Below are 25,509 nucleotides of genomic sequence, written 5' to 3'. Positions count from 1 at the left end.
CTTAAGTACGGCTCCTACGGCGAAATCAGATGCATCTGCGGAGATTTCTAGCTTGCGTTTCGGTTAGGTACGTTTCAAGACCGAGGTCTAGATTAATGTCGTTTTAAATTTTTTAAAAATCATATTTGCTTACGCAGACCAAATAAATGTAGAATTTTTCCTTTTTAAATTTAATAAGGGTTCTATTGTGTGAGCAAAATCTTTAATAAATATCTTATAACAGAAGAAAAAGGCCCAAAAATGATATCAGTTTCTTCGGCGTGTTAGGTGGCGGATAAGTTTTGATTGTTGAAATTTTTTAATCCTCCGTTTTTATTGCTTTCTGAAAACTTATATCCCAGGTATCGAGGTTTCTGGCCGACAGTTTACATTTTGCAGGATTCGTTTTTAAACCTGCTTCCTACAGAAAAAAAAAAAAAAAAAAAAAAAAAAAAAAAAAAAAAAAAAAAGCCGCTTCTTGCAAATCCTACATGGAATCTCTGAATGCGCTAATAAATTATGTTACTTGTGGCCATTATGTCGTCTAGGTATAATGAATGTTGATTTTTTAAGTTACGAGCCTTAAAATTATATCACTTGTCCTCTAAAATGCAGTTTCAGCCCTGCCTAGGCCAAATGGCATTCTGAGGAACGCATAAACCCCTGATTTTGTTATAAATGCAGTTTTTGGCATATTCTCCGGTTTCTAACAAAGCTGAAAACATCCAGACAAGAGTTTTAGCGCGGTGATATATTTTGAAGATTTAATTTTCCGCATTATTTCTTTAATTATTGGCAAGGAGTTAACTGGATATTTTGCTAAACTGTTTAGTTTTTTGTACTCGATAGCTAATAGCCAGGTCTTAAAATCGGCGGGAGGAAAATTATTTTTCTTCTGACTATTTTGTGAGGATTAGTAGGGACTACTTGTGTGCATTTTTCAGCATGTCGGCAATATGTCTTTATATTCTTTCTTCTTTGATTGTATCGTAGCGATAAGGTTTTCCTCTACACCGGGTAGGGATTATTTGCTGTTTCAGTGAAGTAGCTCACCATGTGTTGAACCTAATGTATCATAAAAAAACTGTAAAAAATTTCTTACCAACTGTTCTAAGTTCTTTTTTTTTTTTTTTCTGGAGGCCCAGTTCTTTTAAGTCAGTTCTTTTAAGTCCAAAGCTGGCGGTTCTACCCCTTTTTCCGTCAGCTTCTTCATGTTCAGCTGTGCCGTGTCTTCCTGAAAATTAAGTTCCGCGTCAGATGATTTTAAGAAATTCAACCCCAAAATAACGTTTTCCACACGCATACTCGCAGAGAGAGAGAGAAGGAAAAGAACACCTTCTGCTGCTTATTTTTAATTTGCTCGTTCACAAACAATCTCCCTACGCATACACAGTGTTTTCCGTGCACTGCTATCACTTTGGAACCCACAACTAATCACTGAATCCACAACTGGTGTTTGATCTCTCTGAGCCACGGTACCCCTAGTTAGTTTAAAGGTTTTCTTATCATCACCCGCTATTGTTTTTCAAGATGTATGTTGGCGATCGCCATTAGCCGGCAAAAAACTTTGCCGACCACGAAAACGTTTCCTGCTACAAAAGTTGCCACCTCTTTCCATTACAGGCTTTACAAAATTTTCGCTAACTCTTTCATCGTATTCCCGCCTACCCACACTTACCAACACACGCCGAATTTCGCAAAGCTTTTCTAAAGTACCAGGGTTTTTTAACTCTACAAAATCGGGGAAATATCTCAATAATTTCTGCATCGGGTTTTTCCCATATAACAGATTCACCACCTGGACTTTTCTTAGAATAAAATCATTTAACTTATCAGTTTTCATCTAGTATTTACCATTGTTGAGAACTAAAAGCTGGAATTTAATTCATGAGTTCACAGCTGTACAATACAGAGTGTTTTGGAAAGTCCAGGAAGACAAATGTCAATCCGAAAATCATGAAAACGCTTTGTTGAAACACATCAAACACATACAAAGACAGGCATAACAACCAAAATATTCTTTCACGTTTCAAACTAGAGACTAATAGTATTTAGTGTGGTTTTCATCCTACAACTAGTGTACCACTGAACGTCCTGCATTCGATTCTATTTACGTTCCGAAAACTGCAGTAATGAAGAAACATGTTTGCTAAAATTTTTACCTTACTGAAACTAAAATGGTTCTGAACGGCTATTGTAAGATTTCCTTCCCTTCTTTCTTGTAGCATGGAGGTAGGAAGTAAGATGGAGTTGCCCTAAACAAGTTTCTCCCGTACCCTGCTCTGAAGCACCGGCGATCCCTACGTGGTGACCAAAACATTGGGTCATTTACCATTGAGTTCAATGGGATTTGACGGGTTCGGATGTAAATATTTTGTAATTACTTCGTAAATATACATATAAATGTATATATTTTCTTTTTCTACAACACTTCAGAGTCCTAAGTATGTGAAAACAACATATTTTTAAATAACATTTCATTCTGAACGGAATTAAATGCTATACTTTTCACAGGACAGTTTTCTCAGAATGCTTTAATTTGAATGAAATATTTTCACAAGTTTTCGTTAATTACATTAGAAAAAAAATTAAGGTAATTCGATTTGATTCGGTTAAGGTACAAAAATTAAGATCAAAGTTTATTGTACTATTAATATTGAAATTATGCATTATTTCTTTTCTATTTATAGAGCTTCTTCCTAAAATACTTTCTTAAATATGACATGATTTTTTGGCTTCTGAGGCATCTTTTAAATCGAAAAATGTAAGTCAATTTATAATTAATGCTCTATTCAGTTCATTTTAAATTAGAGAATTATTAGGAATTAGCGAAATACTTTAAATAGTACTTAACTTTCTCTGAACATTTCTGAAAGGGAATAAAATAAGTTTTTTTTTTTAAAGTATTATTTAAAACTTATAACTGAGTTATTATAAAATGTAAGGGGAATAATTCTTTTAATTATACTTATCAGATTTTTTTTACCCTTCATTTCAACAATACATATTCTAAAACTTTTTATTACGTTCTTCAGTGCGCATCTCATAGCATTTGCTTTACAATAACCTTTTAACAGATTGCTCTCCAATACGAACAATTCTTGCTTAAATAGTTTTATAACGTATTTGTCAACAGGATTTCAATTTATGTTTACAATTCAATATTAAGGTTATTATATATTTAGATAACATTTATAATCATTATAAATTAGATACATTTAATAATTAGATTTCTTCACAGTACTTTCACAGTTGTTTATAAGTGAATAAATTCTTCATTTCAAATACATTTATAAATAATTTAATGAATATTTATGTATTTTGTCAAACGCAGATACATGCTTTTTGCAATAATATGCAACAATAATATATGGATGTGAAAAAAATTTGTTTTATTTAAAACATTTTGGCGTTTGGAAAATAAAATAAAAGTAGCGAATACTCTATCAAGGGTATCGAAAGACGTATACAATTTTAAATGTATCGTAAGGTATTTTTCATTCTTTAAGCATAATATTTTTCTTAAAATCTATATTTTTGTACTTCAACAGCTTTGAATTTTATAAAACAAATTCATAATCAAAATCGCGCTGTTGTTAGTTATCGAAAAATAACCAAGATGTGATTTTTGCGTAAATGTCACTAAACTATACAAATTGCTATTATCCATCACACTATGAATGTTTCTTTCATGCGAAAGTGTCCCGTTTTCAATTTGTATGGAACTGTCGTGTGTCGAAATACTATCAGAACCGTGTCAAGCGAGCTACTGAATGTAAACAAAGAACACCCCATCTGGTGACCCAAGCTTCAAAGTAGTGTTTCACTTCTAGTGCCGACTGGCCCCTCCTTCCTTTCCGACCTCCATGCCTTGTAGGGCCATCAACAAGGTCTTTCACTTAACTAATGGCTTTCTAGTGTTAAAATGTTGTTCACTATTAGTACCTAGGGGCGATAAAGCAGATGGTGGCTTTCCTTACAGAGGAAGGAACAAGTTTTGTCTGCATGCTTTGGTCAGAAGAAAAAGATGTTTTTTTGTGGAAATCCAAAATTAGAAAAGGGAGGTCCGTATTGCCTTGCTACTAGTTTTGTGTATATTTCTGGTTTTAATTGCTTATCAAGTAAAAATTTTATTGATTTTTATTGCGTTTGGGTACACTAATGTCTGTTTATAGAATTTTAATTTGTTGAAAATGCTTAATAAAAAGTCCTCCAAAATTGAATATTAGTGCAATGCAAATATCTTAAATGGAATACTAATAAAAGTTTCAATTTAATTGGCTATACATATGCATATCGCAGTCATAAAATTATAAGAACTAGTGAAATGGTCTAGTTTATCTAATTATCTGCTTTTGATTCAAGCTATCAAGTTTAGACCCTAAGTTAAAATTTTTAAGGCTGCTATCACACATCCGTTTATTTCGGAAGAACAAATGTTTGGAACGATTTTTCTGCTTTGTCACAACAGCCAATCACCACAGATTGCTTTGGGGTTAACATGTAAAGGGAATCTGGTTCTCCATTAGAAACAAGTTGATAGCTGATTGTTTGAAAACGAACAACTTACAATTTTTTCCGAAAGGAAGGAAAAAATCACGCATCTTTCTTTCCATAGTAAACCAGGCACAAAAATTTTCCGAAAAAACTGTTCGTATGAAACAAATGCATGTGTGATATGGGCCTAAGAGGAATTCACAGACGCAAAGGAAAATTATACTTTTACTTATTTTTGCCTGAAACTGCAGAAAATAGTTCGTGCAAGTACTTTTACTTCTAAGTAAATAATGCATTTTAACTAGTTATTGAAAATATGTGTTTTGTTTAATAAAAGACTAATTCTCGATATTTGTTTTAAAACTAGGCAAAAGCCATTTTAGACATTGGCCATTACTAAAGCCAGAAGCAGTGGTCACATTATTATGAAGGCACCTGATAGGCGAGCCACCGTTGCCTCCTATAAAGGGACGGACAAATTATATCCATGCCTTAACCGGGATTCGAACCCGGGTCTTTTGGTACGGCAGTCAGGGTAACGAACCACTTTCTCGTCTGGGCGGCAATTCGTAATAAATAGAGTTAGAAAAATATTTAGTACACACAGCAATTAAGCAGACTTATTGCAGGTCAGAGTCATTTTTCTACCAGCTAAAGCAATCGGTTGAATAAAATTATGAGACTTGGTTTAATCCTTGATGATACTCTTGCTGAAAAGGAAAGGATAAAAGGAAGTTTTCGTGATTTATTATTTCTTGTGTAAATATAAAACAAGACCTGCTTCCCTTAACAAATACTCCGCGAAAACATCCCTTTACGCAGGCATATACTCTTTGCTTGCTTTTCCTTAATCTTATAATTCAAACTCACATGCATGTCGAAGATCATAAACATACATGTTTGCTTACTTTGTTATGTGCATTTAGGCTTATATAAAATAGCCGATATTACTTTCTTTAAATTTATTTCCAATTTATGCTGGTATCACAAAATGCAGTACATGCAGGATGATTCCGGACAGAAAATAGTAATGTTTTTCTTAGAGGTGATTATTCCGTTCTATTATTTAAAACTCATCATCCAAAATTGAAAACATTTGTCACTGAAATGAAAACATTTGTCACTGAAATGAAAACATTTGTCACTGAACTATGTCACCGAAATTATAAAGGGCAGTTGCTTTCTGATTACATAATTATTTCACAATTAAAATGTAATTATAATTAAAATGCATTTGCGTAAATTTTAATCGTAGTTAAAAATAGTTACATTGTAATTGTAATTACAAAATAAGTGCTTAATATTATTACAATTACTATGTATTTTCAATTGCATACTGCAGTAACATTTGCAGTTAAGATCATGATTTTCCTGGGCTGCGTAACTGCATTCATCAGAAGCAATTACTTTCCTAGTTATATAATTATAATTACCTACTGCAGTTACAATTACAGTGTAATTGTAATTAGATTATATAATTGCAATTACAATGTAATTGCAGTTGCATTGAATATGAAATTAGATTTCATAAATACAGCGTAATTATAATTTAAATGAAATTGTGTAAATTCTAATTGTAATTAAAAAACAGGTACTAGGCAGAATGAAAAAACGGGTAAGAGAGGCAATATTTTCGAACGCATATATGCGCCTCTGCCGGTTAGGGGGCTAAGTTATTATCACCCTTAAAATCATTTTTTCCTAACAAATTTACTTGTACCTACATTTCTGATCGCTGTGTGCAAAGAAAAGAATGGAGTTTTATTCATGAATCATATCAAGTAATGAATTAAAAGTTCATTAATGTTAAAAGATAAAGATCAAATCAAAGTATTAATTTTGACTGATATGATATTATAAAATCAATATAAATGTAACCGTAAAGATCAAATAAAAGTATTTATTTTTACTGATGTAATAATATAAAAATTAGTATGAACTTATAAGGTATATCTCCCACCTTCTTAGCATGCCTTCGTGGTGTACTGGTTCACGCTGGGCCTGTATTCCAGAGGTCCGTGGTTCGATTCTCGGCGAGGTAAAAAAATCCTAATGTCTCTACAAACATATAATCCTACCATAGATGAGAACACCATCAAAAGCGCGAAATTTCAATGTCTGTGTTTCAGCTGTGGCTCTTGATTTAAGACCAAGGCCTGTATTTTGAGAATTTGAATGAGTTTATGCCTGCTTGACTTGGTTTATTGGTTTATTAAATTACGGCAAAGCCTCGAGGGCTATCTGTCTAAGGGAAGGGATGCCTTCGCGGGGGACGTTCTAAGGGAAACTGGCTCATATACACGTTACACATTTATGCTTGCTTGAAACACATGGGTTTATTATACAAATTTCACAAGAATATAGGTATTCTGCCATTTAAGTTAAAAATTTTTGTTATTCAGTTAGTAGAGTTAATATCAGGCGGAACGTTGATTTTATATTTTAAGCGATATGTAAAGGACATAACAAGTTTTAAACAGATATAGATTGAGATCAGGGTTATTATTATTATTATTATTTATTTTACTTTTATTATTGTTAAGGTTTGAAATCCAGTTACTTCAATGAATATAAAAATTAAATTTCTATTAGAATTATATTTACTACAGCTTAAATGGCAGCATTTTGTATACAGAGTTTTGTAAAAATTTCTCTTTCTACCTTAATTCAGTCTTCCCCTCATAAATTATACTTCCAAATATTTTGTGTTACCAGATTTTCTCAGAAAATCATTATTTTTCCAGTGTTGAACAGATAACAGTCAACCTTTTCCTTTTCAGACTTTTTTTCCTTTAAATCTCTCCAATTATACACGATTAAAATTTGTTATGGAGGGAAAGCAGCGACCGCTAATGGCTAATGTTCTAAGCCAATGGTTACAGTGAGAAAGTTCACTTTTAGCTTCTAGCTGCAACTGTATCACACTGAATATTGATGGTGAAAAACCTATAAAACCGCATAAATGGAAATAAATCTATAATATGGCGACTTTCAACTACAGATTCAACAATGAAAGCGGCATTAACAATACGAATTTGATGTTTTTATTGAAATGTCGATGTAAAATTTTAAACTTAACAATCTACGTAAAACTTAATATGTTGTTTAACTGCGTTCAAGGTATTCTTAACGCTTTATAATTTAATATGCAATAGAAGGCTTTCTGTGAGTGTATTTTTCACTGATAGTCTAGCTGTCAACGGTTATCCGGTAATCCTGATGCATTTTCCTAGTTGCATAGAGCCTGAAACGAAATGCAACCTAATTTTCGTTAAACTAATATATACATATAGTGGACAATTTCAGCATAACTAAATTTTAAGAACTATTTCAGATCCTTTAGTATATTTCTACAACAGTAATTAATACCTGCACCTTATTGAATGGAATAAATTATAAAGATAGTTATGAATAAACACAGGAACGAATTTCTTCTAAAAGTAGCACATTGCTTCTTTTCTTTTTTAGTGCCGCTCCTGAATTTTTATTTACATGTAAGGTCAGGCATAAAAGTCTTCTCGATGTGAAAAAGAAACCAAGAGGACAACATAGATTACAGTCCACATTTTATTTTGCCATCATTATGTTTTAAAGGTAATGTTTTCGAAATGGCCACACCAGCTAACACTCTTAAATCCCATTCATGAGTTTTGCAGTATTCACTGATATTACAGCGATTTTAATATGAGCAGCTTCTTTAAAATGTCAGAAGCCTGTGTTTGGAGATTTCAGCTTTTAAGTATTCCCCAAAAAATAGACAATTCTTGAAATAGGACTTTCAGGACGCGTCCTTTCGGTGATATTGCATGGCTGATTTTCACTTATGACATTTTGCTCTGAAGATATCTACAATGTGAAGTCTGCAAAACTATGTCTCAAATAATTGAAAGAGAGAGCTGTTTCTAGTGAGATCACAGGAATAACAGAGGAAATGACCATTATGCGTGAGGCTTCATGAGTGTATTTCTTGGTAGGGCAAACATTTCGATAATATTTTCTGCGAAACAAAGTAAGGACAAACTGGTGCACATTATTCTGCATAATGGTAAAATAACCCTTTTATTTCTATTTTAAATTGCCAGTATTTTTATGTCATACCCAGTGATAATGCAAACAAATTATTTACAAGGGGTGATCAAATGGAAAGGTACGAAACGACACGGTGGGTACAAATGTAGATTTTATTCAAAATATACACCATAGGCCTGAGCACAACGATCCCACTGATGAACAAGCCGCAGGATTCCTTGTTCCCAAAATTCCTGTGGCTGTGACGAGACCCTGTCCTTCACAGCGTCCTTGAGTACGTCGTCCAAGTTGAAGCGTTTTCCTTTCAGGTGTTTCTTCAGTGGACCAAACACATCACATGGAAATCACAGGGCGACATGTCCGGACTGTAGGGCGGATACTCCAAAGTCTCCCACTTGAACTTGGCCAGTTCCATGTGTGTGATTCTGGAGACGTGTGGACGCGCGTTATCATGGAGCAAAACCACACCCTCCGTGAGCAGCCCCGGTCTTTTGTTCTTGATTGGCCTGCGTAGGCATCGAAGTGTCTCACAGTACACATCTGAGTTAATGGTTTTTCTGTGCTTGAGGAATTTCACAAGTAACGGACCTTGAACGTCGAAAAAGACGGTGAGCAACACCTTACCTGCTGACGGCACGGCTTTGAACATTTTAGGTGGAGGTGACGACGCATGCTTCCACTGCATGATGTCTCGCTTTGTCTCTGGCTCGTAGTGATGGCATCAGGTCTCATCACCTGTGACGATCCACTCCATGAAAGCGGGGTCTTCCTGATTACCGAAACAAATGTTGCAGTGCTAGCCCCATACGCAGTTCCTTTTGCTGGTCGGTGAGCTGCTTCGGACACCTTCCGATATCGCAACCTGTCGTGAACAATTGTCCTCATGATTCCATAGCTGACATCCACCTTCACCATTCGCAATGTCACATTTGTCACATTCGCAATGTGACACGCCGATCACTTCTCACCTTGTCGTCCACCTTGTCGCTCGTGATGACAGTGTTTGCCTGGCCTGGTCTCGGGTCATCACCCACACTCTCCACGGACTGCACGGAAACGGGCACTCCATTTTCTGACAGACTTGTCAGAGACAGATTTCTCCCCGTAAACTGTCACCATCCGGCGATGAATAGCTGCCGGTTTCTCACCTTCCGCTGTCAGAAATCGGATAACACCTCGCTGCTCCTCAGTCGTCGAATTTTGCAACGCGAACACGATCCTGGCCTCATACGGACTGCCGCATCATTTGGACGACGCTTTTGATAAGAGTTCTGCTCTCTCCTGCGCATGCGGGCGCCCGCGCATACTCCGATCCCAGTCAGAGATTTCAATTGCATCCCAAGATGTCTCGCTACGTTCTCCCATGGCAGAATATGCAAATATTTAACTGTTACGTTTTTACGTCGTTTCGTACCTTTTCATTTGATCACCCCTTGTAGTTTATTATAGAATAAAAACTAACTTTTAACGTTTCTTGCGGAAATACGATATTAATATTCTATTTCAGGTATTACAGAGATCTTGGATGATCGTGGATGGAGTAAATGTCTCTTTACGCTTATGGGACACATTCGGAGACCATGAAAAGGATAGAAAATTTGCCTATGGGAGGTAAATTTTCATTACTTTACCCCTAATTTATTTATTTAATTAAACTCCTCCAATAGAAACTTATGCAAAACAGTACAAGATAATTCAAGTTTTAGACTATGTTTAGGACAAATTCATTCCATTGAAACAGTTTCTTAAAGTGAAAGTAAAGTTTTTCCTATTGTAGAGACATTAAGTATTTTTTGAAAACAGGAGAGATGAAAAATGATCAACGCCTTAGCCGGGATTCGAAACACTGGCCTCTTTAATACGCGCCGAGCGTGCTGACTATTCGACTACGAAGGCACGTTAATAAGGCAGGAGAAATACCTTATACTATATTTATCAGTACAGCTCTTTTCTTGTTTTCCCAAGCTTCAAAAAATTGAAAAAAAGGACTTCTGCTTTTAATTTTCCTTATTGAGAACTTATTTGCTTTAGTTCCCGAGAAATACAAATTTTGACAGTTAGAGAATCCTATTTTTGATATTTAAGTAAAGTATGAGCTTTTACCTGTGCCCGTTTGCTGCTTTGGAAATTGTGAATACTGCTTTAGAAAACTGTCAACATTAAATATAAGGTATCTATCAAAATGTTAACAAGTTGCTCCATTTTGAGTGATGTTTGTTATGTTAGCAAAAATAGCTTTCGATTTAATAAGCAAAGTCATTCGTTGCCAGAACATCACTTTGAGACTACCTGAACTGGAAAACTATATTTAACACCTGAGCAAAGTCATTCGTTGCCAGAACATCACTTTGGAACTACCTGAACTGGAAAGCTATATTTAACAACTGAGCAAAGTCATTCATTGCCAGAACATCACTTTGGGACTACCTGAACTGGAAAGCTATATTTAACAACTGATATATTTCTTAACAACCTATCATGTTTCTCTCATCGAATACTTCCTCCGCCTGTTCCCATATAAATATCGCGTGAATGTTAGTATTTTGTAATCAATAATGATACTTTTCCACTTGAGTATAATGTATTATACAGTACACGTACCCTCTCCTTAACGGCAGTAAGAAGAATTATACAGTAAGATTCTGTGCTTCCACAGTTTAACTCATCTGCTGATCAGAAGAATGTGGGCAATTATTTCTTGATCGAAAATCAGCGACGCCCTAAGCCAAAATGGAGGCATGAACATAAGCGACTGGCAATACTTTTCATGAGTGCTTCTTTAACCTGGACTAAAATAATGGCCGCATGAACAGTAGATGGTAATGTGGTAAATGCCATCTTCCAACATGCAAATACGAGGACAATTTGGAAATTAACCTAAGTTTCGCTGTAAATAAAAAATCCGCATAGCTTCAATAAAGTTTTCATTTCCATCTGAAAGGTACAGCTGTACTCTAATTTTCAGCACAGTCAGCATGTACATTCCAACACTCGTCATAGGTTTTTACCAAATTACTAGTCTCTTCTGCATAAAATTCAGCCGCTTGCAACTTGTCACAGCGGTTTAAAGTTCCTCATCATCAGCGAAGTGCTGTCCCCAAGCCACTTCTTCATTGCAGGCAACAAACAGACGGTAATCAGAAGAAGCCAAGTCCGGGCTTGTAGGAGAATGTTGAAACACATCTCATTTGAATTGGAGCAAAAGGTCTTTTGTTCGCTGGGTGAGTGTTAACGTGCAGGAACACAACCCTAGATGTCAGCAGTTCACGACGTTTATCCTGAATGGCTCTTTCCCCAAAGTGTTACAACATACTTCAGAATTCATTACTGTACTAAGTTTTAGGAATTCGACAGGTAAGATTCCATTAGCACTCCAAAACACGGTGACCATAACTTTTCTCGCTGAAAATGTTCGACTGGCTTCTCAGCCAGGTTGGAGAACCGGTATTACCCCATGTCATTGGCTGCTCTTTTGTCTCAGCATTCACATGCGCTACCTAAGTCTCCTCGTCAGTCATTATTCTGTTCAAAAAGTCCTCCCCTTCCACGTGGTACCGGGAAAGAAAGTCTAAGGCGGGCCCCGTGCGATTGGTTTTGTGGAATTCTCGGTAACCGTCGAGAACCGTGAGAATTCTCGGTAACCGTCGAGCACAGAACTTCTGATAGCCTAATTTGCCGGTGACTACCTCATACAAAACAATCCGAGAAATATTTAGAAATTGTTGTGGAAGTTCCAAGCTTGTGGACTGACGGATCTGTCGGGTTTTGTCATCAATTTGTTTGACGAGATCATCACTCACTACAGACATGAATGTTTGTTCTTCCGTCTCTGAAACCTCTCACCTACTGAAGCGCTACACCTTCACTCATAATGCTTGGGCCATATACGACACACAGTTAATGATGACTGTCTGCCGCTGACAGTTTTTTTTTTGGGCCCAAAGTAATCGTATTACTCCTCTTACCTCGCATTTGGTGAGATTTTTAATAGCAGTGCACATTTTGGGATGTTATACGAGCGGCATTACGACATTCTCACTACAACAGCACGAAACTTACTGAATCGTATATTGCTTGATATAACAATGGTTGCTCTTCGCCCACTACTACTGGCACCACGCCACAACTGATATTAGTTTCTGAAATGCCCTCGTATCGTCATATCGTGCGAACAAAGATGTACGGTTCCATTGGTTATCATGTACGAGCCCGGGTGCTATCCATTGCGTATACGCTCAGCACCAAGCATTATGTTCAAGAAGTCGTACTGAGATCATACTCTTTTTTCAATATACTTCTGGTTCCAAATATACGTACTGTGTGGAATGTCAGTCTTCTTCGTAGCACAGAAGATAACGCTTTTATCCTGAACAACTAATAGATACTAGTAGATACCATTTACGAATAGATATGCCTCTGAATTGAGAATGTGTTGGATACAGCCATTCAAAGAGTAATACATAGTCTCTTCCAGTAGTTATTTATCAATGAAATGTGTACTTGAATTGAAGCGGTCTGGCTGGCAATACATTAGAATTACAGCCAAAAATATCTGATTTGATGTCACGGGCTATTGAAACTTTAATCGCCGATCATATGAAAAACCTTCAAAAGATACTGATTTTACGCGAGTAATTAGGTTCTATCGAACTGAAACTTTAACCTTATTTTTGTTATATCATTTCACGTAGTACAAATTTCTTTTTAATTTGATAATTTGTTATGAATTGTATGGTGACTGATTATCCGGTTTTACAAAATGAATATATTTCCTTATAAAAACCATCATTAAGATGGGGTTGGCAAACTCCTTTTATGAAAAGCCATGTAATATTTCCATCAATTATGATTTCAACTTTAAGGCCCACAAGATAAAAACTAATATTAATATGTAGATAAATACTTGCAAAACAAAAAAATGTCCTACAAACCTTTATGTTGACTAAATTCAAAATATCGCCATAGTAAGCAAAGTTATCTGTAGGCGAAATACTAATGAAATAATTTATTTTGGGGGGGAGTAATAGCTTTTTACTTAATTGAAACTGAAAATTTGTGTTTTCTGCAATCAAAATCAACTGGAAATTTTCATTTGTTAGTACAGATCTATAGTTAGGTTTTACGAATTTTACCTACGAAATTGTCTTTTCACAAGAATAGGTATTGCTTAATATTTATATAAATACGTGAGCACTGGGAATGCAACTGAATATACATTTCTTTTGAAAAATATTTACAAAATCCTATTAGATGTTTCTTTTAATATATATTTTTTATCACGGTAATACGTAACATAAGTGGAAACTCTTCAGTTTAACTCTTAAATGAATTCTCGAATTTAAAGCAAAATTAGAACTGCAAAGGAAAACAATCATTTCTGTCTTTTATATTAATTTCTTCAAAACATTTTTTAAAATTTGCACTTAATTCTCAACAATATTTTAATCTAGCAAATTTTCTGGCCAAGGCAACTACACTGATATTTCTTTTTTCATTTGAGATGTCTAGCAGGTAACCTACATAATAACTCTGGAAGGTTTTTAGGAGCAAAAAAGAAACCAGAAAACGACCCTGTACGCTACCATGCAGTAACTGAACACAAGACATTACATACTGACAACTACAGCACAAAGACGCATAGGCGGCCATTAAATTGCAGACTCTGTGGAACGGTGCTTGCTACACTAGGGTGCCGGGGTCAGAAGCCCTACCCCTTGCAGAATTAATTGGTAGCTCCGAAGGTTGATATTGATTAGCCAAGCAATTCAGGATATAATTACTTCCTTGTACGAAGTAAAAAGGAAGTATTGTAATCGCGAAAAGTTTCAGGCAGCATATTTCAACGAAAATATCCATTTTGACCGCTATCGAATGCAATTTAACGATGTTTTGGGGTGATATCTGTACGTAAGGACAGAGAATAAAATACTCTTTTCCTTCAAAAAAATTATAAAACTGCTTTAAAATTAATTCTGAAGAGAATTTTTCGTGGCTTCTGTACGAACGTACGTACGTATCTCGCATAACTCAAAAACAAGTAGCCACAGAACGTTGAAATTGTGTATATAGGACTGCTATAACATGTAGATGTGCACCTCGTATTTTGGTTGCAATTGGCCGCACCAAACGTATATAAATATATTTATATATATATCCACTCTGTTACCCGGCTCAGTGATCTCAGTTTCTTTACTCAGTTTATATGTTTGTAAATTGTACATTTTTTGCTTTAAAAATGATTGTATTATGTTCTTTTTATCTTCCGGTTAAGGTTTTTATGCCTTTAATAAATCTCTATGCAATATTTTTAGAATTATCAACAATTTTAAAGTTGTTTAAGTGCCGCTAAGCCTAATCCTTTTCTTGATGGCGGCCATTGTTTGTTTACATTTGAAACAGCACACTAGTGGATTTGTTGCCAATCTAGAGAAACATAGCTTCGCAACAACAAAGATAACGCATTCATTTATTATTGCCAATTAAATCATGCTTAATTCTTTCTAGAATTTTTTCGAGGAAATAAGTGTTTAAGATTTACTTCATAAATTTTAATATAGATATTTTGAGTTTTTATGTATTTTTGCCTTCTCGCGAAGTGAGAACTGAATTAATTAAATGAGAAATACTCAATCGTCTGTGAAAAACTGTTTCTTTTTTGTTTTATTTGCTTTATTTCTTTTATACATCATTCTAGCTTTATTATAATATTTGAATAGAACATGTGGCAACGATTAGATAATTCTGTTCTTTAAATGATATAAATTTTGTGCATTATAAGTTATAATATGAACGAAATATGTAAGTTAACTGTTATATAATTATTAGATTATATAACAGTTAACTTAGTTTCCGTTATATAATTATTATAAGTTAACTATTATATAATTATTAGTACTGTTAAGTGAATCTAGCGCCAGAGTGTCGCTATGGTAAACAAATACTAGAGTGAATTTTAAAGAATGCATTTATTCTATTGTGGTTTATGCGCTGTCGGCGAAGTAGATTTAATTCAATCCAATAACTTTAAATGAAATGCAAGTGTGTTTGGTGTATTTAATTATGGCAAAGCACACGAGGGCTATCTGCCTAAAGGGAGGGATGCCTTTCGTGGAGGACCTTCTAAGGGAAACTGGCTCGTATACACGTTACACATGGGGAAACCACGAAAACGCCCATGCAGCCAGCCCGTTCGTGGGATTCGAACCTCAGACCGAACTACCAGTGTTCAGCGTCTTTACCGCTCGTGGGCAATGAAATGCAAGAAAAAATGCGTATAATTTAATATTCCAATTTAATATTCCAATACAAGGACGTCATGTGGTGTACACATCAGTTTTTTTTTTTTTAATTTAAAAGATAAGCTTAGATTGGCATGAATTAAATGAAAGTATGACTAATAAATGACTAAAATACGAGTTGGGAATGAAGCTGTTACGTGAATAAGGCACAGAGGCTGTCGAGCTGATGAGAAAGGTGCGTAAAACATATAGGCAAGTGCAAATATTTGTAGTCTAAACCCACGAAAATGAGTATAAAAGGAATACACAATATAAAATGCATAATAGGGAATACCGAATACCATTACATATATACATATACCAATACTAACATATAATACAGTTACGATTACAGACATATGGAACAAGAAACATTAAAATGGTGGTACTTAGCAAATGGAGTGAGGAAAAAGGGAGAGGTTACATGATCCAGGTGTTTAACTGGGCAAGGGGTCTGTCCATATTCAGATCGTTATAGTCATAGTTGCAGATTTTTATACAGGAGTTGTCTATTGTTTGTTGTCTCTTGTGAAACATTTTGCCAGTATGTAATAATGGTTTTTGAGTAATTCCATATTAAGTTCTTCGGGAATTATGTTATTACGTATATACCATTCGGCATTAATAATCTGTCTAAGCACCCCATTTTGACAAACCTGGAGTATGGGCCCAAACTGGACTAGCATAACAAAGTAATGGTCTGAGAATGGAATTGTAAATAAGTAACTTATTGTCAATAGATAATACACTGTTTCGAGCAATTAAGGGATAGAGTTGTGCTTTACGAACTCGGAACTTCTGGATAATAGAAGTGATGTGTGGGGACCATATAAGAGTATTATTGAGGGTCACCCCAAGATAAAGGTCTTGTTTGGCCCATGGAATGCCGGTATTGTGGAACTGCAGGTTTTTCTGAATTTTGGTTTTGCTGGTGAAAAGGGCAGCTTTGGTCTTGTCAACGTTGACTGAGATCTTCCATTTAGAGAGCCAAATCTCTAGTGGATTGGATTGGATTATTCAATTATGGCAAAGCGCACAAGAGCTATCTGCCTAAAGACAGGGATGCCTTCGTGGAGGACTTTCTAAGGGAAACTGGCTCGTACAAACGTAACACATGGGGAAAACCACGAAAACGCCCATGCAGCCAGCCCGTTCGCGGGATTCGAACCTCGAACCGAACTACCAGTATTCAGCGTCTTTACCGCTGGCCGCTGGTGGGCCCCAAATCTCTAGTGTATGTACGTAGTTTTTATAGTCGTTGACTAACTGGACCAATGAATGCATTTTGTGTAAAGATCGCTGTATCATCTGCATACATAGCTAGTGTTGTGTCATGTGTGGCGGGAATGTCATTCACGTAAATATTAAAGTATGTGGGACCAAGCAAGGATCCCTGGGGGAACCCCCTGCAAGGACAGGGTGTGAGGTAGAGTTTGTTTCTGATACTTGAACGACAAAGTCTCTACCTGTGAGGTAGAAATTAGCAATGTTAATGATGTAACCTGAGAAACTCAGAACATGTAATTTGTATGTGAGGGCATGCAACCAGACTTTATCAAAAGCCTTTGCTATATCAATGAACAGTCCGCCCCTAACCTTTCTGGCAGTCATTCCTTCCGAGATGATCTCGACCACTCTATAAAGCTGGGTTTATCGTGGAGAGCTGCTTCTGGAAGCCAAACTGTTGTGGAATAATGATGTTATTTGAATCCAGATGGGTGTTGATGCGTCTTAGTAGTACAGCTTCAAAAATCTTGCTCTCTGAAGAGAGTAGACTGATGGGTCTGTATGACTCCGGTTTAGCTGCAGACTTGCCATGTTTAAGTATAGGAACAATTTTACCCGTTTTCCAGGACTGCGAGAAGTAACTGCCAGTCAAGAATGATGTTGCAGATCTTTGTGAGGATAAAGATGGTCTTGATTGGAAACTTCTTAATCATACTGTTGGTGATAGCGTCCAATCCTGGGCTTTTCTTGCTCTTAAGTGTTTTGATGATAGCTTGAATTTCTGAAGGTAAGGTTGGAATAATGTTGTCCGTGCATGGGCGTGTTGAGAAGGTGGAGTCAATCTGTTGAACAGTGTTTTCTGTGGCGGTGTCGTGAATATTGTTGGTGCGAAATTGAGATTCCAGATGCTGTGCTAAGAATTCTGCTTTCTCGATTTCTGTGTAATGGATCCGTTGAGGGCCTTTAAGGGGCAGAATGTTATTGTAGGATTTTTTATACCTCTTAATGGCTTTCTATAGCGAGTTATCGTCTGTGGAGAGGTTTTGGAGGTACCTGTTCCAGCTGTTTTCTGCTTGTATATTTAGAAGAGATTTGACCTCGTTGCAGAGTTGGTTAAATCGCTGTTTATCCTTATGGTTACGAGACCTCTGAAATTGTCTTCTTGCAGCGTTGCGATTTTTAATAAGTTGCTTCACTTCGTTACTTCTGTAAGCACGTCCCTGTGGCACTTCTTTTTGGGCTTCAGAATAGGCTTTGGTGACATCTGAAGTAAAGGTCTGAACTAAACTATCAATGTCATCCCTCGTGTGTACTGTGGGTAACATGTACTGTATGTTAGAGTTTTGGCGAATTTTCGCCAGTCGCTGCGAAAGACTTGTGTCTGGTGGGGTATAGCTGCTGATGTTCAGAATCATTCTGAACGGATTATAGTCAGAGGAGAGTTCATCCAGCACAGAAATATCCAGCGGAACGCTAGTATTTCTGAGCAGGAAGAAATCAATGATTCCAGTAGAACGAGCAGTATACCGTGTTGGGGGTTTTGGAGCTACTATGCGTAGGTTCGCCGAGTTAGCCAAGTTCAATACTACGTGTCCTATGCCGTTTGAGTTGTAGCAGTTCCATGCACTGTGTCTAGCGTTAAGGTCTCCACCAATAATAACATGTGTACCAAGTGAGAGTAGAACCTGCAGGTCCAAGCAGATGAGCTGAGGGTTTCGTGCTGGTGGAATGTATGTTGTGGGAGTGTTTGTAGTGAGTGAAATAGCTGAGGCCTCAATGGCTGAAAGCTGTGGAATTGGAGCATGGTGATGAGGGATGCAGCGTTTAATCAGAAGCGCAGTCCCCCTCCTCCTCCAGGGTTCTGGACAGTGGCTAGTCTGTTATAACGATGTATTGCATAGTTCTGCACATAAATAGGAGTACAGGGGCCAAGACGATGTTCCTGTAGGAAGAAAATATCGGGATCATACTTATTTACAAAATCTCGGAGCTCATGAATCTTCCGAGACAGTCCATTCTCATTCCATGTAAATATGTATACACAATTATTTACACAATTATTCATTATCTACATTACTGATGGAACCAAAAATATCTTCACAAATATTAAATACAACAAATAACTTATCAATGGCGTTGGTAGCCACCTGTAATTCAGGTAACTTAGCAGTAATTTTACGTAAAATATTGCCAAATGACAGGCTTTTAAGCATGTTACTGATTTCCCCGAAAAATATCATTATGTCCATGCGGCCTCCAAGACCAACTTCATTTGATGAACTGTTACAGTTCACATTATTAACTTTTAATGAAGTTAATAATGTGAACTGTTGCTTTTTAATACATCAATTCTTTTAGGTTTTGAATTATTGGCAACAGAGGCATAAGACAGTCCGTTGACAACAGGGGTACTTTTTACATTAACAGTATTCTGGCTAGCAGCCTGTTTAAAGTTAGCTACGAAACTTTTGCTTGCAGTTGAGTTAGCATTACTTTTAAATAAATTATTGTTCATAGGGAATTTAGGGCAACCCCTATAATTGGCCGTGTGACCAGTTTGAAGGCAGTTGCAACACTTGACAGTTTCTAGACGTTTAGCAGAGCAATCTGCAGTTTTGTGTGGCCCGGCACACTTCACACATCTAGATTTAAATTTGCAAATATCAGAAGAGTCGTGGAAGTGCTGGCAGTTGTGACACTGCACAGCACTTCCATTAGATTGGTAGACAACAATTTTCACATAAAACCCCATGAACTTAATAATGTCATAGACCTGTTCTATCCCGGGGGCATTGTTAAGTTGCACCTGGAACAATGGCATTGGAGCTCTGGTCTTAACTTTATGCATCTGCGCTACTCTCCGGACCTTGTACCTTAGGGCTTGCAATTCCTCGTTAATATCCTCTATAGGGCAGTCAATCGGCAATCCTCTGATAACCACTTTAATGGGTTTGTCATGTTTGGTCAGAATAACGTAGTGGTCTACCTTCTTTCCGTCCAGGTACTGTGTAATTACTCTGTGATCAACATCTGTTACAGGAAATATTTTTAAAAATTCACCACTGACTTTACCAATAAATTCTTGTTTGGTGTCGGTTCTAAGGACTTTCAAAAAATCACTGACTTAACATCAGGTTTTACCATAATGGGGCGAATTTTAGGTGGTTGAACAGGGACTGCATCATTATCAGATCCAGTTTGGGTATCCATAGCAATAATTTGAACATCATTATCACACACATTTGCAGTACTATTATCATCAAAATTGTTACAAGAAAGATTTTAGAATTTATTGGCTATAGAAAGTTCAATATTATTTTTAACAAGTTTAGCATGGCGGGAGGTGTTCCTCGGAAGGATAAAACCATCCTCATCCCGTGCGTCATTAATTGATCTTTTAGCTCTTTTTATGGAATTTTTCTAAGCCTTTGGCTTAACTTTATCATCAGAATCATTAGCTGTAATTACTTTAGAATTATTATCAACAATTTTCTTAGCATCCACAGTAGCAGTATCAATTTTATGCATAAAAATATCCTTAGCATTAAATTTAGCATAATTTGGGTTTGGGCTACAAAAATACTCGCACTTCCTTTAAGTGTATCGAAAAGTTCTTCAGCGATGGATCTCTGCGAAAGTCATCCTGTGCATTCCTCCTGTGCCATTAAATTCCTACAAACTTGAAAATATCTTCCCAAAAAGTAAACTCCCAAAAGTAAATCACTAAAAAAAACAAAAGTTTCTCAGTGTGATTAAAATAGAAATTTCAAGGATTTCTTGGTACACACTGGAATTTTTTTATTTATACACAATGAAACATTCTTGCTCTTCCCATGACAAAAAGGTCAAGGTAGGGTAAGGTAAAAAAAGGGTAAATTTAAGTGAAAGATGAAGTAAATTTAAAAAAAAGGGTAAATTTAAGTGAAAATATGAAGCATTTTTTAAAAATATTTCTTGCTTGAAACATCAAATACTTATTCTATGATGACAATGTGACATAAAAAATTGTACTTTCACAGCCAAAAGCCAACTTATCTTGAATCCACACTGGACTCTTTAGAAGTCAGATGATGTTTCTTCTTGGATGCATTATGATTTAATCTACTTCAGAAGTGGTTCTAATTCATCACATTCTTTAAACACGTTTATCTCTTCAACTAGCTATTAGTTAAACTGCCATTATTAAAGGGAAAAACTTGACTTATGTTTGCTTTTACTCGTGATTTTTTAAGAAAGCAGGTAAACAAATTTACTCGAAAAAATTATAAAATTTCCACAGAATTTTTTATTTGACCTTTAAACAATTATTTAACCTTATCTTTTATTAATATTAATATACGCTTTTAGTTTCTTGAACTACTATTCTCTTTCATTTGAAGAAATATAATCTCACTCACACCTGTTTGATGAGTTATATTTGCTGAAACTATTGCAGTACCCTGGTCATTGGCAACTAATTATAAACCCTTTACAGATTTTAAAGGGAGAATAGTTGATAATAAAAATTAACTAAGAGGGAAATGCGTACAGAAAATTTGCAGCCTGACGCTGATTTAGTAATTTTGTAAGAACTACTCAGGGTATTGGACAAAACAAAGAATACATAGAAGAAAACAGAAAGTAAGACTTTCACACAATTAGAAAACTGAAGAGGCATATTGTTTCATTTGTTTTAAATAGTATGTAATCTGAGGTGTTTTTTAATATTCCAATCAGCTAATGAAATTACATTCATATCTTTAACTGTTTAGCATTAAATATGAATTAATGCTTGTATTAACGCTGAATTCTCAGGCATTATTTGCATCTCTTTGAGGCATTTAATTTATGCTTCATATTACACACATACTACGTTGCTTGTTTAGAGAAACATAATCTGTCGAATTACTTTTAATTACTTTGCCTCGAACAAAACAGGAAGTTTTTGAATATTTTACAAAAATTAATACCTTATATCAAAATGTAGCAGGTCACAATATTATTACTGTTGTAAACGTGAAACTCTTAAATATATTTTGTAAATGACTAAATAGCAGATTTGGCAGTATTATTTACATTTTTGCTTCCACGAAGCAAAGAGATCCACGAAGGGTATCATTTCAAATAAACTATTCAAGTAGCAGTAGAAAGCTTGATTTATTTAGTCTTAATAAATCACCTATGCATTATTAGCGCGTATTTTACAGTAGTTGTAGCGTTTTTACCTAAATTACCTTAAATAAACTATGCATCAGACCAATCAATAGTACAGTGGTATCATGTATCTTTTATGTACACCATGTATCTTTTATGCTGCAGAACACTGCACATAATCACTGACAAGCCTTTAAAAATTACAGGAAAACATTCCTTGCTATTTTTTGAAACATAAGATGAGTTTCAAAGTCAAAGAAACTAGAATAAGTTAAGGCAGGCTCTAAAAATTAAATATGAGTAAGTTCTCATTTCAATAAGCCATGACCTTCAGTCTTAGTTGAAGTTTTTTACCTAGGGCGATGTCAATTAAAGATAAGCATATTTTTTCGAATTTAAATATTTGCTTGATCAATAAAATTTTGGTCCCCTCCAAATTCATTAAGTCTAAATGGGAATTACATGCCATATGAGACCGTTTGTACGGATCCTCAATGTCTCATTACTTTCCTCATTATCTCCTAGAACCAAAAAGACAGACAGACGATTTCTTGTCCCTCTAACCTTCTAAAATAGAGTGATCACAGACCCAGATGAAAGTATAAAATAAATCTTTTCATTAAACGTGTCATAGCCTGACGGTTACAAAAATAACTCATAACAATAAGAGAAAATCAAATCTCCGCAGCTTCCAGAAAATTCAGAATAAACTCTCAAGTCAAATTAGAATATTATTAGAAAGTGACACGCCCCTAAATAAGCTTTGGCTCAGGTCTCAATATCTCGGCGAAGCAATTTCAGCTAGCGAAGTTAAAGCTGATTTTAAATCAGTCGCAAGGGGAAGTGACAGATTGACTGGTCCTCAAAAAGCATGATGCAAAATGATTCGATAATAGTTATGATGTATAAGTGGTCCATCCTGATTTTCAAATAACAAATTTTTAGTTATTTTCATTTTGATTTATTTAACTACTGATTTGTGCAATATCAGATAGGAATGCTCTGGAACTTTGTAACATATGCTTTGGAAGTATATTGAGATGTTAAGTGCTCACAAATTTCTTAATTTCTTGAATTGCATGGTATAATTACATAGATGCGTAGCATGAAACAATAGCATTCCTCCTCTCTTGCAGTGTAGTGCTCAACATAACCAACTAATAATTCCAATATTTGTGGGTTGGTTCCCAGTGAAGGCATGGTTGATTTTTTGCGTTTACCCCTGTGAAAAGCTTAACATTTTCTAAGCATAACAAATTATGAGGTTTAAGTTTGGTTAGGCTATTTGAATACGTCAAAGCACACCAGGGTTATCTGCCTCAGGGCAGGGATACCTTCGTGGAAAATTTTCTAAGGAAAATTGACTCGTATTCACATTACATGAGGGGAAAGCTCGAAAACTAACCATGCGGCCAGCCCTTTCGTCAGGGCTCGAACCCAAAAAGAACTATAAGTATTCAGCTGTGTTAAACCCTCGAGCACTGGTGGGGATAACTAATTAAGAAAAATCTGCAATGATTTTAACCTGATGAATTACTTTATCAAATTGTTTCGTTCCAAAGCTTGGGTTTTTTTTTTTATTTTTTTTTTATCGTTAAACATTATTATTTCATTTAAGATATTTATCATCAATATATAAAATTATTTGTTTGTTTATAGCGTCAGATAAATCCGTGAAAGATCCTGTGGCGAAAGGTGACAGTGAATAATTTCAAATATATAACTATTCATCTAGTTGGATATTTTTATAAGAGAGTGGAAAATATTTTAGAAATTAATGAAAATTACTAACTCATTTAGTTAATTTCTTTTAATTAATAGGGATTTAATTTTAATTAATAAGTACTTTATTTTGAACGTTGAATTAAGAATGTATTTTCAGGTCTGATGTTGTGCTGCTTTGTTTTTCAATATCCAGTCTCCAGTCTCTCAAAAACTGCAAAACAAAGTGGTACCCAGAAATAAAGCACAATTGTCCACATGCACCTATTGTCCTGGTAGGATGCAAAAACGACCTGAGGCATATATATCGCGATGAGCATTTTCTTGAACTATGTCGGGAAAGAAGTCCTTTTGTGCGGTAAGTACTTCCAATAATTCTAGAAATCTTTTCAGAATTGATTTCTTCTAAATGACAAAGCAGAGATAACAAGTAAACTCATGCAAATTGTATTTTCTTAGATTCCCCCCAGTAATTATTATTTATCTCATTTTAAGAAAAAATACTTTTGAATTATGTAGTAAAGGCTTTTAGGATATTCAATCGATATTTTGATCTTTGGTATGGAGGATATTAAGGATGTTTAGATATCATAGACACTGCCATCCAGATAGTCATTCCACGCGCGGAAGATGTCTGGTAATCCGCAGCAAAAGCGCTAATCGACTGTCTAAAAAATTTATGTGTCAGTCATTGATGTTGTTGCAAAATGTATCACATCACTTTTCACACCCGAATCCTTCGTTTACGAAACAGATATCACTGCGGACCTTGCCAGCATTACCCACTGCCCATTATTCAGAGAACAAGATATGTCCTCTGGAATATAATGCTTGATCTGAAATGGCTAAAATAGAATTAAATGGCTAAAATTTACACTCATAAAGAGTATTATAAATATTAATACTTATGAAGAGAATCACATTCATACTTCTAAAAAGGATCATATGACCATAAATGGTGCAAAGCTATCGATTTATGCCATTCGTGTAAATTTTCACATACGCTTTAAGATGACCTTCTATCCTTAGAAAATTTGGCAGATTCACCTCCCGAACATCGCACTATTATTCAGAATCCCACTATTAGTTGTGAAGCAGATGCTGTGGGCTGCAGCGTGAAGTGCTTTCTCTGCAGTAAGTTTAATTAAGTCCTAGTGGGTAATGAAAAAATTTATGAGGTTACAGAAAATTAAGTAGAAAAATCTCTGAGTTTGTTCACAGACCATATTTTACAGTTTGTGGTTTTAAATTCAGCAGTGATTAAAAGTTTCTTGAAAGGAAAACCAGGAATAAAAATATATTTCTTCGAGATCGTTCATACATAGCGCAGGAAAAAATCATACTATATCCCTACGATCCTGCGTCGGCGAAGTAAAAAGCGAGTCCTCGGATTCCGCCTTTCTTTCCCCGTTTGATCCCGGATTGCAGCGTCTCACAGGAAAAAATCCCTTTTTCTTAAATTCCGTATCAGCCCTTTCTGCTCAGCCTTGCTTATCATCTCTGCCTTCCACACGGTACTCTGCCTGAATTCCAGTTTTTTTCAACAATGGCATATCCTGTCTATCGTAAAAATTCTTGATCCGATCAACGTTCGAGAAACAAATTCTCTTCCTCAGATTGTTTTGCAAAAACACCATAGTATCTT

The 25,509-nt window shown here is 35.6% G+C and overlaps 1 protein-coding gene across 3 annotated transcripts in view; it reads left to right on the top strand.

Annotated features, from left to right (window-relative positions):
* LOC118202595 (rho-related BTB domain-containing protein 1-like) overlaps window positions 1–25,509 on the top strand; it is a 102,077-nt gene that overhangs the window by 12,850 nt on the left and 63,718 nt on the right. For 2 of the 3 annotated variants that reach the window (XM_035374768.2, XM_035374767.2), the window contains exons 3-4: window positions 10,013–10,116; window positions 24,025–24,222. In XM_035374768.2, coding sequence (XP_035230659.1) covers window positions 10,013–10,116; window positions 24,025–24,222 — 302 coding nt within the window. The remainder of the gene's footprint in view (window positions 1–10,012; window positions 10,117–24,024; window positions 24,223–25,509) is intronic. The other variant, XM_085808008.1, reaches the window with a different exon arrangement.

Source organism: Stegodyphus dumicola, chromosome X1 (assembly GCF_044657685.1).
Source record: "Stegodyphus dumicola isolate Sdum_Otavi_A_Nest chromosome X1, ASM4465768v1".
Taxonomy (NCBI): domain Eukaryota; kingdom Metazoa; phylum Arthropoda; class Arachnida; order Araneae; family Eresidae; genus Stegodyphus; species Stegodyphus dumicola.
This window is presented reverse-complemented; position numbering and strand designations above follow the sequence as displayed.